The 14,837-nt window shown below is 37.4% G+C and overlaps 1 protein-coding gene across 14 annotated transcripts in view; it reads left to right on the forward strand.

Moving 5' to 3' along the window:
• Positions 1-4,257, forward strand: part of ODF2L (outer dense fiber of sperm tails 2 like) — a 21,700-nt gene extending 17,443 nt beyond the window's left edge. For 5 of the 14 annotated variants that reach the window (XM_021405382.1, XM_021405381.1, XM_021405385.1 and 2 more), the window contains 4 exons: positions 382-467; positions 562-724; positions 1,619-1,744; positions 3,240-4,237. In XM_021405382.1, the coding sequence (XP_021261057.1) occupies positions 382-467; positions 562-724; positions 1,619-1,744; positions 3,240-3,368 (504 nt within the window). In that variant the 3' untranslated portion in view covers positions 3,369-4,237. Of the gene's footprint in view, positions 1-381; positions 468-561; positions 725-1,618; positions 1,745-3,239 lie in introns of those variants that run through there. The other 9 variants (XM_021405379.1, XM_021405380.1, XM_021405378.1 and 6 more) reach the window with 7 other exon arrangements.

Raw genomic sequence — 14,837 nt, forward strand, 5'->3', positions numbered from 1 at the left:
TATATGTATATGTATATATGCTGTATTATTTTTATGCTTCCTGTGGTTGTAGTGATGAGGGAGCTTATTCTTGCTGGAATCTAAAGGCTAAGTTCACAAGGAGATAGACCCGGCCAATTCTTAATACACAAGGCTACATGGGCAGCATATGGGTTTTATTAGGACTTCTCTTTGTTGCATAGCACATCTTCAGACTTGTGTTCACACAAATTTTTAGTCTGCTTTGACTGTATTTTACTTTTTTCAAGAAACTGAGTATAAGGTGTGTACTTCAACTTAAAATAGGATTGTTTGACTGGATTTTAATAGGCATGCTTTGTTTACTTTGTAGTATCTTGCACATAAGTCTCTCCTAGTAGAAAGGCATTGTCATTTGTACAGGAGGAAGATGGTGTAAATTCTGTGGGTAATTATTCCTTAGAAGAAGAAAACAGTAACATTCAGAAGAAATATGAACATCTTAAGAGGTAATTCTTAAAAAAAAAAAAAATTGGACTGTGACTGATTTCTGTGCTGTTACACTGTAATGAAATATAACACGTTAAACTCTTTTGCATAAAGGATGTTAGAAAAGATGGAATTTCAAAATGAAGAACTTGCTTATCTGATCAAAAAAGAAGATGAGAGTCTTCAGTGCAGTAAATTGCAACTTGAAGAGAAAATTGCGGAGTATAATAGTTTAACCAAACAACTGGAATCTGCTTTGGAGGAAGGAAGAAAAATGGTAGTGATTGTTCAATACAACTCTTAGCTTTGATTGCCATTTTCTGCTTGAAAATGACATGTGAAAAATAAGTATGCTTGAAAAGGAAAATTGAAAAAAAATATTTGCATACAGAGAACAATGCTAAAAGTTACTTGGAATTCTATTTAAATGTGAATTTCACCATTCCACATCTTTGTAGAATTCAAATTCTATTGAAATTAATGGCAAAGTTCAGTGGACCAACATCTCATCATCATTTCTGTGACAAATCAAAATGCTTTGACCAACGTATAATTTGTTTAAGTTAAATTCCCCCCACTAGAGTTTATGGACAAAGGGTTGGTTCTTCCTTTTTCTTATTTTCTTTGGAATAGCTGGTCCACAAGAACTCTAGCTCTGAAATCTTTTTAATCTTAGAGCAAGAATTTGCATGTTTTTAATATTAAGCAAATATTTGTTATTAACACGAAGGGTGCAAACACTAATTCAAATGGGGAAGAAAATGAAGTAATTTAGATTCCACTGTATTGTATTGTCTGATACTAAAATTGGTGTGAGGTTGTAATTTCCATCTCAGATTAATCATGTTTGGAAAAAATATATTTTCTCAATACTATCTGAGAGAATAGATTTGATTTTGAAAAAAATAATGAGTTGGAGTACTGTTATATATTGTTGCGAAACTGCTCCCATTTGTAAATATTATGATCTTTTTTTTCAAACTGAAACTTCATTCAGATTCAGGCAGAATAGTTTCCAGGTTTACATAGTTTCTGTGTGTGGGAAATAGCTAAAAATGTTAGATGAGGGAATGGAGAAATATCCCTATGAATGCTAAGGTATAAGAAAATAATTTGATTTGGAGTTTAAATATAAGTAAACATAAACAGTTTCTTTCTCATGCTATTACAGGTAGTTGAAGAATTTGAAAAAATGTCATACTTGGAACAAGCCCTTCAGAAAAAAATGTTCATTCTTGAAAATGAACTGCGAGAGAGGCAGGAAGAGAAAAAACAACTTCTCTGTGAGTTTCACCATGTGAGTAAATAATACTGTTCGTGACTTAAGAAATTATCATATCACCATTTCCATCAAGCTTCTTTTGCTGGAAAACAAACTTTTGATACAGTTGATAAGTGTGTTGGTGAACAGCAAATTATTTCAACTTGACAATAGACTTTGTATATTGACATTTTTAACAAGTTTAACAAATGCCAGGTTCAACTTACTAAATAACTGGAATAACATTGAGCTTATATTTCTCATTCAAACCAGTTTTCCAGCAAAGAAAGAAAATCATAAAATATGTATGAAACTTAAATTTCCCTCTCAGATAAGCTGTTTTCAGTAAGCATAACTAGATCTGAGAAACAAATTTCATAACCACATAATGCTATCTTTTTTCCTTTCTGTCTGTCTGTCTTTTTTCCTGACTTGATTTTAAAAATAATCTTACCATACAGAAATTTGTGCAAAGCTTTCAGTTTTATACTGATGTTGCAGTAGTCAGTAATAGAAGAGGCTTTTTCAAAGATGTTAAATACCCGGGCTTTGATATGCAGATACTTACCTTCTTAAACTGTAGTTCTGCTAAGTGGGTAATACTCTCTGAAAACCAAAAACCAAAAAAGGATGGAAGGGGGATGCTACTTCCGATCTATTCTTTTAACTAATCCAGAAAATCTCAACACATTTTCTATTCATAGAGTAACTTTAGCCAAAGTTTTGATAGAGATTTGTCTAGCGATTAGTGACAATAGCTACAAAGCTATTTAAAATAAATATAAAAGACAATAAAAGACATTATCACTCTCTTAGATCCTCAAAAAAAAAAAAAAAGATTCTGTTTTCTGATTTGAAGTGTTAAAGATTAAAATTGCAGGGCAACATTAATGCAAATTCTTTAAGGGTTCAAACAAGGCATCAGAAATACTGTTTTGCATTTGGTATGCTTTAAGTTTTATCTCCATCAAGTATAATTCAATGAATGATGGCATTTACCCTGAGATGAAAATGTTAAAATGAAATCAGACATTGGCTAGTAATTTATACTATTTCAAATTATTTTTTTCACAGTAATCTCTTACTATGCTACTGTTAAGAGAATTTCCTTATTTTTTATTTGTCTTTTGGCCCAGAAAGCCTCACCTGCTGGAGTATGAAATTTAATCACATTCAGCAAGTAAATTACCATAATAGCTTTACTTCTATGTTAAGAAATAAATTGAGTATCTTTCTATAATGAGGTGTATTAAGATTAAACATTCAAAGGATCTGTTTCTTTGGGGAGGTCAGCCTCTATAATCCCAGGTCTTTTTGGATTATAAGGCAATTCAAGCATGTTCAGTTTGGTTTTGACTGGGCGTAAGCAAGGCTTCTATACCCTGAGGTCCTTATGAGTACCTCAAGTTTGTAAAGCCTCTGAAAACTTTAATGGATAAATAAGGCTTATAAAATGTAGGTACTAATTCCATTACATTATTATTTTGCATTTTATTTCTAAGTTGTGTTGCCTTTCTTTCTTTTTCTTTAGAATGAAAAGCACCATGCGGTATGCTTGAAAGAGCTGGAAAACAGTCTACAAAGGTCAGAATACAAGAACCAGAGCATCCAGAATTATGTGCAGTTTCTGCAAACCTCATACATAACAATGTTTGGCTGAATTCTGTAATTTCATTTATTTTAATAATAAAGAAACAGTAAGATATTTGGTTCTAACTCTTGTTAGAGGCAATGCTATTGAGACCCTACGGAATTCTGTGGGATTGAGCACCGTAATTTTAGTTCTGTTCTGAGAAAACTTCTGCTATGGATCTAGAAACGCAGGTTAATTATTATTGTATATCCTACTGGCTGATCACATACAGATTTACCTGATATTACTGATAGAAATAATTGTATTATTCATGAAAGTGAATAAAGTGAAAAGGCAGACTGCATGATAGTCGTGAAAGGTGTGTAAGCGTAGGGTATGCACACAAAGCTGTAAATTGGTCTGTGTATTTGTCATGTGCTATACATTCCTATGTGTCTTCTTTTAGTCCATGGTAAATGTAGATAATCACGAATTATCTGTTTCCATGAAGAATTAAGGTGTCCACTGACTGCCTAATAATTTGCATATTTTATTAATATATGTTTATGTATTAATGTAACGTTATATGTCAGTCATTATACTTTTGTTACTGTAGATACTCTACCTGCCCAAGATGATGGTGCCTATTATATTAAGACAAGCAGGAATTTATAAAGCACTAGGTCCTCTTCCTTTCTCTTCCCTACAGCTTACTGCACGAGATGGCTGCAGCCACAAAGTTATCTCATTCAGACCTTGACTTACATCTCATTACAAAGAGTAGTACATCTATCTTACAGCAATATATAATAAATGTAATTAGGAAAGTATTTCAAATACAGACATTCTTTAAGCTCTGGATGTGTAGTTAGTGTCAGAGCAACTCAGCACTGGAACAGGCTGCCCAGAGAGGTCGTGGAGTCTCCTTCTTTGGAGATATTCAAGACCCATCTGGACACCTACCATTGCAACCTGCTGTAGGGAACCTGCTTTAGCAGTGGGGTTGGACTTGATTATCTGCAGAGGTCCCTTCCAACCCCTGCAATTCTGTGATTCTATGATATAGCCTTATGAGGAGCAGCTGAGGGAGCTGGGATTGTTTAGTCTGGAGAAGAGGAGGCTCAGGGGAGACCTTATTGCTCTCTATAACTACCTCAAGGGAGGTTGTAGTGAGCTGGAGGTCATCCTCTTCTCTCATGTAACTAGTGACAGGACTAGAGGGAATGGCCTCCGGTTGCACCAGGGGGAATTCAGACTGGATGTTAGGAAATACTACTTCTCTGAAAGAGTGGTCAGGCGCTGGAATGGGCTGCCCAGGGAGGTGACTGACCCTGGAGGTGTTCAAGGAAAGTTTAGATGTTGTGTTGAAGGACATGGTTTAGTGAGAACTATTGGTGATAGTTGGATGGTTGGACTGGGTGATCTTGTAGGTCTTTTCCAACCTTGGTGATTCTATGCTGACACAGCTTTATTGAGGTATTTGTCTGTGTTTGAGTACAAAGCTGCAATCCACTGAAGTAAGATTTATGCCTCAGATTAAATGTGTAAATATTCAGTTGATACAAGGCTAATATAAAGAAAAAACAACAAACAACACAATTCTGATTCAGAAGGTAACTGTTTATATATATATGTCGACATACGTGTATAGAACTGTGATATGTTTTTTTTCAGAAGTGGTACCTTCAGATAAATAAATACATGTAATTTAGAATTCATATTTTAAAATGTTTATTTTTGACTGAAAACATAAGTAGGAGCATACACTCTGTTTGCTAAACGTAGTATTTTGTTGTTATTTATGTGTAGAATTTTGATGTTTTTTTTCATTATTTTGCAAATGTTTATCCATCCTAACAAATACTGATATCCGATGGTAGTATTCTTGTGATCAATTATTTTCATAAAACTGCTATTTATTATATATGATTTCTGCTAATAGCAAATCTTTTTGTAGCATTTTTGGTTTTTGCATTTTACTTTTCAGTCATGCCAGTTTGTCCAGGAGAGGGTTACCATTTTTTTACAATTCTGACATGACATATTTCATTGTACCATCTCATAGCGCTACTTTTGAGCTATTTGGAATAGCCTAAGGAGAGAATAAGATATCAGCTCAAAATACTTGATACAATACAATGATCTTGATGAGGGGATTGAGTGCGCCCTCAGTAAGTTTGCAGACGACACCAAGTTGGAAGGGTGTGTTGATCTGCCAGAGGGTAGAAAGGCACCACAGAGGGATCTGGATAGACTAGATTGATGGGCCAAGGTAAACCATATGAGTTTCAACAGGGCCAAGTGTCAGGTCCTGCACTTTGGTCACAACAACCCCAGGCAACCCTACAGGCTTGGGGAGGAGCGGCTGGAAAGCTGCCTGACGAAAAGGGACCTTGGTGTGCTGATGGACAGTTGGCTGAATATGAACCAGCAGTGTGCCCAGGTGGCCAAGAAGGCCAATGGCATCCTGGCTTGTATCAGGAATGGTGTGGTGAGCAGACTAGGGAAGTAATCCTCCTTCTGTACCCGGCATTGGGAGGCCCCACCTCAAGTACTGCGTTCAGTTTGGGGCAAAACAGAAAGGACATTGAGGTGCTGGAGCAGGTCCAAAGAAGGGCAACGAGGCTTGTGAAGGGCTCAGAGAATATGCCCTACAAGGATCCACTAAAGGAACTGGGGCTGTTTAGTCTGTGGAAGAGGAGACTGAGCAGAGACCTTACTGCTCTCTTCAAATACCTGAAAGGTGATTGCAGTGAGAGTGGGGCTGGTCTCTTCTCACTGGTGACAGGTGATAGGTCAAGGGGAAATGGCCTCAAGTTTGCACCAGGGGAGGTTTAGGTTGGATATCAGGAAAAACTTCCATACAGAAAGGGTTGTTAAGCATGGGAACAGGCTCCCTAGGGAGGTGGTTGAGTCACCATCCCTGAATGTGTTTAAAAACTATTTGGATGTGGTGCTTGGGGACATGATTTAGTGGTGAGTTGTTAGAGTAGTATGGTTAGGTTGCAGTATGACTTGATGATCTTGAAGGTCTTTTCCAACCTGAGCAATTCTATGATTCTACTTAATGCAGTTCTAGTTTACTTAGAAAATTCAATTTATAATAAAAAGAATTCAGAACTTTGTTACACCTTTGTCAGCACTTCGTGTACTGTTCCACATTTCCTAACATGACAGAATTTCAGGGTTATGAAGAACAAAGTGCTTTGAGGTTGATAAATTCACTTTCTAGCTAGCGAATTTCCATATTCAGTCAGAGCTTGGGAGATTTAATTTGGATAAATTGCAAATATGTACTGTCCTGAAGCTAATAGACCTTAAATAGCTAAGCTGAACTTACAGCTCCTACAATTCTTTATTGGTGACATAATGGAGCATAACACATCAGTACCTCATTGCTGTTTTTGAGAAAGAAAGGATTTGGAGCAGAAGATCATTGTCTTATCGTATGCTTTAGACATATTAATGTATGGGAACACATTTATAGCAGAAGCATAGGTCTTTGGGCTACTTGAGGCCCCATTCCTTTAAATCCTATCTGTCTAGTAGCTTATTACTGAAGGATTAAGGTTGATTTAAGAACTTTATCTGTTTCCCATCTATGGCACAAAAACTGCTGTAAATTCTGTTGTAAGGTGGGCTCTTTCCAGTAAGAGGAGAGAAACTCAGTGACTTCTCTCTAGATGCTCGTATCCTTAAGGAATTTCTGTGTAGAAGACATAGCAATTATTGGATGATCAGTGGCTCTGTATAGTGCATTTGATCTGGCTAATAGTGAATGAATTCAACATTTGGATTTTTGTTGAAGAATTAAGTAGGGACTGTTAACATGCAGCTCCGAACATCATCTACTAGAACTGCGTCCGACATTTGCTTTGGAAAGGAACAAGAGTAGAACTATTGTGACAAAATCACTTTGTTGGTGTCTTCTTACAGGAAAAGTGACCCGTGAGCCGGCCTCCTCCACTGACAGGCTGTTCAGCAGCGTAACAACTGCGTACAACCCTCATTGTGCTGGGAGCCTTAGAGCTGGCCAGCACAAACAGAGATCAAAGTAGGGCCTCTGAAGCAAAGGTTGTGTGAGGGCACGAAGTAGACATAGTGATTGCAGGCAGATTTCTTTTTGCTGTTGTTGAAAACCTTCCTGCAGATTGTTTTAAGACTGATACAGGCTGTGTACATTCTATAAGGCCAGAGGGGTGGGAGTACAATGTTGATGTCCACTGATGAGGAATTTTAGCACTCAAAAATGTGAATTTGCTGTAGTCACACAAGTCACCCTGCTATGCACTTGGGTTCAGTGTATTTTCTTCTGAACTCGTGGCTTTACTTAGTAGTAAAGCTTCCAAACACTGGAAGGTAGGGCATATTTTATACTGCCATCCACATCTGTCTGCATGTTTCACTTAGGATTCTTGATGTAAAGTCATTGGCTTACAATCTTTTGCAGCTTCAGACAGTCCTAGCAAGCAGTAAGTAAATCATTCCCTACAGATAAAGTATCTTTAAAATTCTGTTTGTACTAGTAACAATATTATTTCTTCTTTCCAGAAAGTAACTGGTGTATAAACAGAACTGGTTTGGGTGTTTAACAGAATAGATGAAATATTTGATTAGCATATCATACTAATTTTCTGACTGATTAACTCATTGAAAAGTGATAGTAAAAACGACGCTTTATGTGTAGAGACTCTGCTGCTGCCTTGCCTCCCAATTATAGCAGAGTACACATGGTATTTTATTGTGTGTAAAGCCATACCTTCACATTTATTGACAACATAAGTATTTCATATGCCACTATTTCCTTTGAAAATTGAAAACAAGCCTTATTGGTGAAGTGCCATGCTCTTCAACCAATTCAATCTTTCAAAGTTCTTTAACGTCTAATTTCTAGAGCAGCTGTTATAGATACAGCAACCATCTCCAGATCTCCCATCACCATTTCAGGCATGCTGAGCCCCTGTTAATTATCACATTGACCACATTCCTATTCTTAGTAATGCTGCTTTTTTGCAGAATAGCAGCACAGTCTGCTGTGGCAGCAATCCACTTACTAATTTACAACTCCACCCACTAAATGCTACTTTGAATATAAACTACCAAAGCAAACCCCATATTTTTAACAGCCTCAGTTTTTACCATCGTGCCTTCTTATAAAAGTCAACAATGTTTTTGAAGTGCACAAATGCTAAGTTGTCATTCCAGATTATTCTCAGAACACTGGCTGTTCTTTCACAGCAAGGTTTTCACCTCCTCTTTCCACTTGAGAAAGTCAGTGCACTAAGACTGCAAAACCTGTACAGTTCTATACCAACAATTCATTATTTTCTAGATAATATAAATCTTAAGGTATCTGAAGAAAGACCTCAACCTAGAATCTTTCAATTCTTTGTGAAAATTCTTTGCCAGAGTACAGGCAAGCTTTCCTGACTTTGTCCTGAGCTTTATTTCCAATTTGTTTCTGAATTTCTTACCATATAGTAGGATATGAGGTCTTGTGTTTTCTGAATCATTAGCGTGATGAGGCACTGGAACATGCTGCACAGACAAGTTGTGGATGCCTCATTCCTGGAAGCGTTTAAAGCCAGGTTGGATGGTGATGTGGTAAGCCTGCACGTGGCAAGTGGGTTGGAATTCGATGATCTTTAGTGTCCCTTCCAACCCAAGGTATTCTATGATTCTACAAATCACATAAAACTTAGTAATGACATGAAAAGCTGTTTACATACCGCTGTTTAGTGGCTTTCTTTTTTGTTTAAATTGGGTATAGTATACCCAATGTATATGTATAGTAACAGATAACTTGGGTGGAATTTGCTAGAGAAAATTTCTCCAGTGGCTTCTGGCTTCCATCTTTTTATGAAATCCCAGAGCTTGAGCACAGAAAAGTGTCCTAGCTGTGGAAGGCAAGGATAGCGGCTCTGGATAAGGTTCAGGAGGATCAGAAGATCCTGGAATTAGCACTCTGTAGGTGGCAGCCTGACACTAACATGGTGATGGGAACAATCTAAAAAGAGGAGACTGACTTTCTCTGCAAATAAGGGAAGGTTGAATGATGAGATTTGTACGGCAAGATTTTTTAACCTTAGTTTTTTTAAAAAGTGGGGTTTTTTTCAAATTTAAATAATTTTCCTACTTTTGTTTTTGTCTTGTTTTACTATGATTTTGGCTTAGGAGAAACTTTACACAGGTATTTCTGCACAGATAGAATCCTATGGTTTCTCTACCAGTAAAAAAATTGAGTTCTTATTCTAAAAGTAAAGAGTTCAAATAATTGTTCTGATATCTACTGAGGACATTCCAAACCTTGATAACTTGATGCATTTATATTCCAGCACTGACATATTCTATCAGGCATGTATGACTTGGAAACTGGTATTTAAATTCTTCTTTGCATACTTGTATTTCATGGGTGTTTTCCTGACAGAAGCATTCAGAGATTATATTCTTGCAGATGATTTATCTTTCTTTGTGCACATATAATAATGGAGAGGAAATGTGGTTGTCTTCTAATGACTTGCTTCTGGTTACTAGTCTTAAATAGGGAAAAGTGCATTTCTATTGTAACTATTACCACTTGGTTAAATATTGCTTAATAATAGTGAACCTTCATTCTGCAAGTCAGACTTAACTTCCCTAAGTGTGAAGAGATAGCTCTAAGAGCTGTGCATGTGAATGAAGTATTAAAAATTTGTACAAGATTGCTACGTTTGATTCCAGGTTTTAATGATTTAACATCTACTTTTGTCTGGGATTATGTAAATGGAATACTTCCAGCAGGAGATAATTGTGAAGACTCTTACTTGAAGATTTCTATGAAAGAGTAGATGGATTAGAGAAATCCTTCCAAGGTGAATGTCCAAGCTTTATTTATATATTTATTATTTTGTACGAATGGGTAGGTGTGGGATGGATGGTTTTTAAGTATCTTACCGTGCTGTCAAGTTGCTCTGAGAAAGAGATTATTTATTTTATGGTAGATGAGGCCTCTGATGGCACATAAAATATTTGATCGTACTTCCTGAATTATCTTACCGTTGTATGTATTTGATTATCCATTCAGAAACTTAAGTTCCTGAATCTAAGAATATGGAGTTAATTATCCTTTCTTAATGTTTATCACACTGGAACAGATTAATCATCCTTTGAACTAGATTGTTTCCATATCAAGACGTTATTCAAGATTAACAGAGTTATCAAAATGTTATTAACTAAAAATCCACAGGCCCTTGAAAAAGGCTTTCTGGGTCAGTACTGGTCTCAGAGATTTCCTTAAAATCGGTGAACTGCTCAGTTTATTCTGCTTCCACCATGGCTTTTGATGGTACTCTGTTTGCTATGTGAAGGCACTCCTTATCACTGCAGAAGGCATGGCTCCATGTGTGCACGATGAAGGCACACATGGAGAGTCACAGTCCCATATTTGAGAAATGTGCAGATGTGCAACACATTTCAGGTATACACACAGAAGTAAAAAATGTTTTGGGAGCAAAGTGAGAGTACTAATGTCTGTGGTTGTAAATGTTGTGCTCTCATTTGAAAACATATTCATCTTGTCTGGTACACCCCATGTTCAAAGTTGAAATGGAACTGTACTCTGATACAGAAATATCTTAGAACTTGGGTTTTTTTGTTTTGCTGCTCCTTCTTTTTTCCTATAAAAAGGAAATTCCTGGAGTTTTCCTGTGGAAAGAAACTAACAAATTTGTGAACTTTACTTGGAAATTTGGCCTGGTTTCAGCTAGGACAGAGGGTTGTTTGGTTGGTTTTCCCGTGTCTGGTATGATGCTATCTTCTGTCTTTGGGGGAAAAACAATGTTGACAACACAGAGATGTGTTAGCTGTTCCTGAGCAATGCTGTACAGAGCCAAGGACATTTCAACTTCTTGTGCTATCCTGAGTACAAGTGAGGGAGGCTGAGGGGCACAAGGTGTTGGGCAGGACAGGACCAGGACAACTGCCCTCAACCTGCAAAAGGGATATTCCATTACATATAGCATCATGCAAAAAAAACTTTAAAAACTGTGGGGCTGCTTGGGGACTGGCTGGCCAACAGTTGGTGGGTGGTGAGCAATTGCTTTGTGCATTACTTGTTTTCTAAATATATATTATTATCATTACTATTATTGTTCTCCTTTTCTGTCTTAGTAAATTTTTTTTTACCTCAACCCAGAAGTTCTACTTTGTAGTTTGTTTCCAATGTTGTTTCTCCCCCCTCCCACTGGGAAAAGAGGAAGGAGCAAACAACTGTGGTGCTGAGCTGCTGCCCAGTTAAGCCACAACAAAGTTGGACACTGCTTTTTCTATACATCCTTGGACATGCTATTTTTCTTAGTTGAGAAGAAACAAAGGCAAAAAATAAAAGTAAGTTTTAATTCAGACAATGTGTTACATTAAATTAAGCAATTTCTGCTCCTATGATTAGCACTTATAATACATTTTTATATGCTAATTCTACCTGCAAGTGGCTATTAATGAAGCCATGGCTTTATTATAAGTCCATAGAAGTTTTGCCAGTGACATCAGCAAGGCCAGGACCATGTCATAACCTTCCCTACTCAGTGTACCTGCAGGAAATGTTCATAGCTAGATTGTGAAGGACGGATTTTTTATTTATTCAGAACTATAGAGAATCGTGGACTATTTCAACCTGGCTGTAAACGAGCACAGTACTTTTTTAGGCAGTGATTTTTATCCAGATCCTTAGCTTGCCGACTTTAAAATATCTCTATTATGTGCTCAAGGAGTCTAGCCCACCTGTGTGTCAGGCCACTTAAATCTGACAAATGTGAGAGATTATTTTACCCAACATATTTCAACCTTTGAATTTGGCAAATTCACTGATGTGTTACACCACAAATTATATTTCTCAAATATGTCCCTAATGATGTAAGATTTGTAGAATAAGGAACCTGGTAACCATCTGACAGTGCTGAAGTATTTGATTTAATTTTAGATCTCTTATTCCACTGTGTGAAACTTGCCTTCTTATTTACCTTGTATATGTGCTGACAAATACAAAATTCATGTTTGATCTGCACACCTGTTTGTGGGTGACTATTGACAGTGACTGTATTTTTGAGATTAGAAACCACAGACTTGGTGTGCACATGAACACCTCTCAGAAGAACATATTGCTGATGGCTGCTTTATTCACTGGGAACTAACGCATTAGAAGAAGCTATATTTAGATTCCTTTAGCTAAATATTCCAGGGTTTTGCTGTTCTTAACGTAACCTTAACCTCAGCCAAACAAAAAGATAAATTGCTCTTGACTCTTTGGAGCATCTGCTTAAGAAAGGATGTTGAATCGCCTTTCAGTTGCATTGATCTCATTAAAGAAAAGTCTTCTTAGTGAGTATATTGATCATACAAAAGAAAGGATGTAATGACTGAGCTTGGTGAAATTAGATGTGAGTTTGATGTACACATTGAACAGTAACACTTTATGTAAAACACACAGGAAAGACCAGTCTCATGGCTAATGCCCTGATAAAATTACTTCTTTATTCTTCTTCAGTACTCACTGTATATTGGATTTTGCTCATTTACCTCCATTTGCTTTGAAAAGATCGCTTTCTCCAGTAGCACTTACAGTGCATCAAAAACTAGAAGGTTTATGGAATCACTTATGCAATTTACATCCTAAAATCAATCTGGAGTTAAATCTTTTACTGCTCTTGTAAACTCCGGGCCAACTTGTACTAGAGTAATGAATCCTTTCAAAGGCATATTTTCCTTCTCTTCTTTACAGCAGAGCTGTACAGTGAGCTGTTGCAGCAAACTATTTGAGAGCTCAGCCTCCTGCATGTGTATGTACATCCTTCAGATTTTTATTTAATCTCAGCATTATTATATTTAAACAATATTTACATTCAAATTCAGTGCTGCATTAAAGACTTGCTGTGTTCAGTTTACATGTCTCCAGATTTCATAGAATTATAGAATCATTAAGGTTTGAAAAGACCTCTAAGATCATCTAATCCAACCTTCCACTGACCACAGCTCTACTGGTTTTGAATTACTCTGTCAAAATTTGAGCTAAATATTTTGGGGAACAGGTGTCATGTGGGAAAAATATTTTACTGTTACTAATTTTATTGTTTGTATAGAGATCTTGCTCGGTGACACTACCTCAGCCTCGGAAAAGCATAGCAAAGCACAGTTGCTACACTGGCTTACAACTGAAGCAGAAGAAGAGAGAGAGAATGGTCTGATCAATTCCATTGTGTACAGTTTCCACAATTCAAATAACAGGAATTGTAGGGAGAAAAAAGTTAAGGGATTGCCAAATCTATTGCTGACCTGTGTAAGACTTGGAGCTCTCCTTAAAATGTACCATTAGTCATGCAAAACTAGAAATACAGTATGAAAGTGCAATAGAAAGACTAGGAATTAAACTCCAAATCTGCCTTTTTAAGGGCTGCGCGGGCCCTGCCATGCCAGGTGTGACTGGCAATGCACAGAAGCAGAATTTCAGATGTATATAAAATTGCAATATCAGTAAGTGAGGGCCATGGAGACTGTCAGCATCTGCAGGCCTGAGCAGAGGCAGAGGCTGTCAGGCCCAGAGTCTAGTCCAGGCTCCTGAACTTGATCTCAGCTGCTGCCCCTGGCACCAGAGGGGCTATATGGGTGGAGAAGCCTGTGCACGATGGTGTCATTCAGAAAAGTTATGTATGCAAAGTAAAGTTTGCTCAGTGGTGAGCCACAAAAATAGTGGCTTCTTAGATGTTTGTGTTCATGTATGCATTTTAATACCATATTTTTAACATAGTGGCACGTACTATACAATTTCACATGGGGATTTTCTTTTATTTTCCAGTATTTTTATTTTAAATGCAGTCAAGAAACTCATCTTCCTAGCATTACATGGGGAAAACATTTTTGTCTGTTCTTCCTCTGGTAAGTTTTCCTCTAGAGAGTGATTTGAGACATCAGCTACAACGCAGCACAGAAGTGAAAGGAAGCAGGAGAGGTTGCTCAGCAGTGGGTGACCGAGCAATAAGCTTTGGCAAACTTAGCCCTGAATCCAACATGCTGTCCCTTGATGCATTTCTCTTTGAAAGCTCCAGGAATGTGCCTCAGAAACATAAGGGTTGAATCAGCTTTCCTTGTCTCTTTTTATTGGGTAACACCAAAAGAAACATAAACGTGTTCAATCTGTGTCAAATGGGAACAATTAAATACACTCAGTTTATTAATCACAGAGAGAGATTTCAACATGAAGGCCATCTCAGTGTTGCTTTTTCTTCTTTGGAGAGACAAAGTGAAATGGAGCCAGAGTCAGAGGGAAGAAAGAACCCAGAGAGGGGCCTGAAGCACTAAGGCAGTTTTCTGCATCTGAGTTGCACTAGGGCAAGCAGATACCTGCAATTGTGTCTGTTCAGCTTTTGGGAGAAGTTTCAGAATATGTGGCAGGGGTCAAGGAGTGCAGGAGTGGGCTCCTGCTGCTCAAGTCCTTCCTCTCCCCTGTCGCACTGAGCAGACAGATGGGTCTCTGACTCTCACAGTGCCTGTGGGATGGGTGCAGGTCCTCAAGCTTAAACCAGTACT

Source organism: Numida meleagris, chromosome 7, assembly GCF_002078875.1.
Source record: "Numida meleagris isolate 19003 breed g44 Domestic line chromosome 7, NumMel1.0, whole genome shotgun sequence".
Taxonomy (NCBI): domain Eukaryota; kingdom Metazoa; phylum Chordata; class Aves; order Galliformes; family Numididae; genus Numida; species Numida meleagris.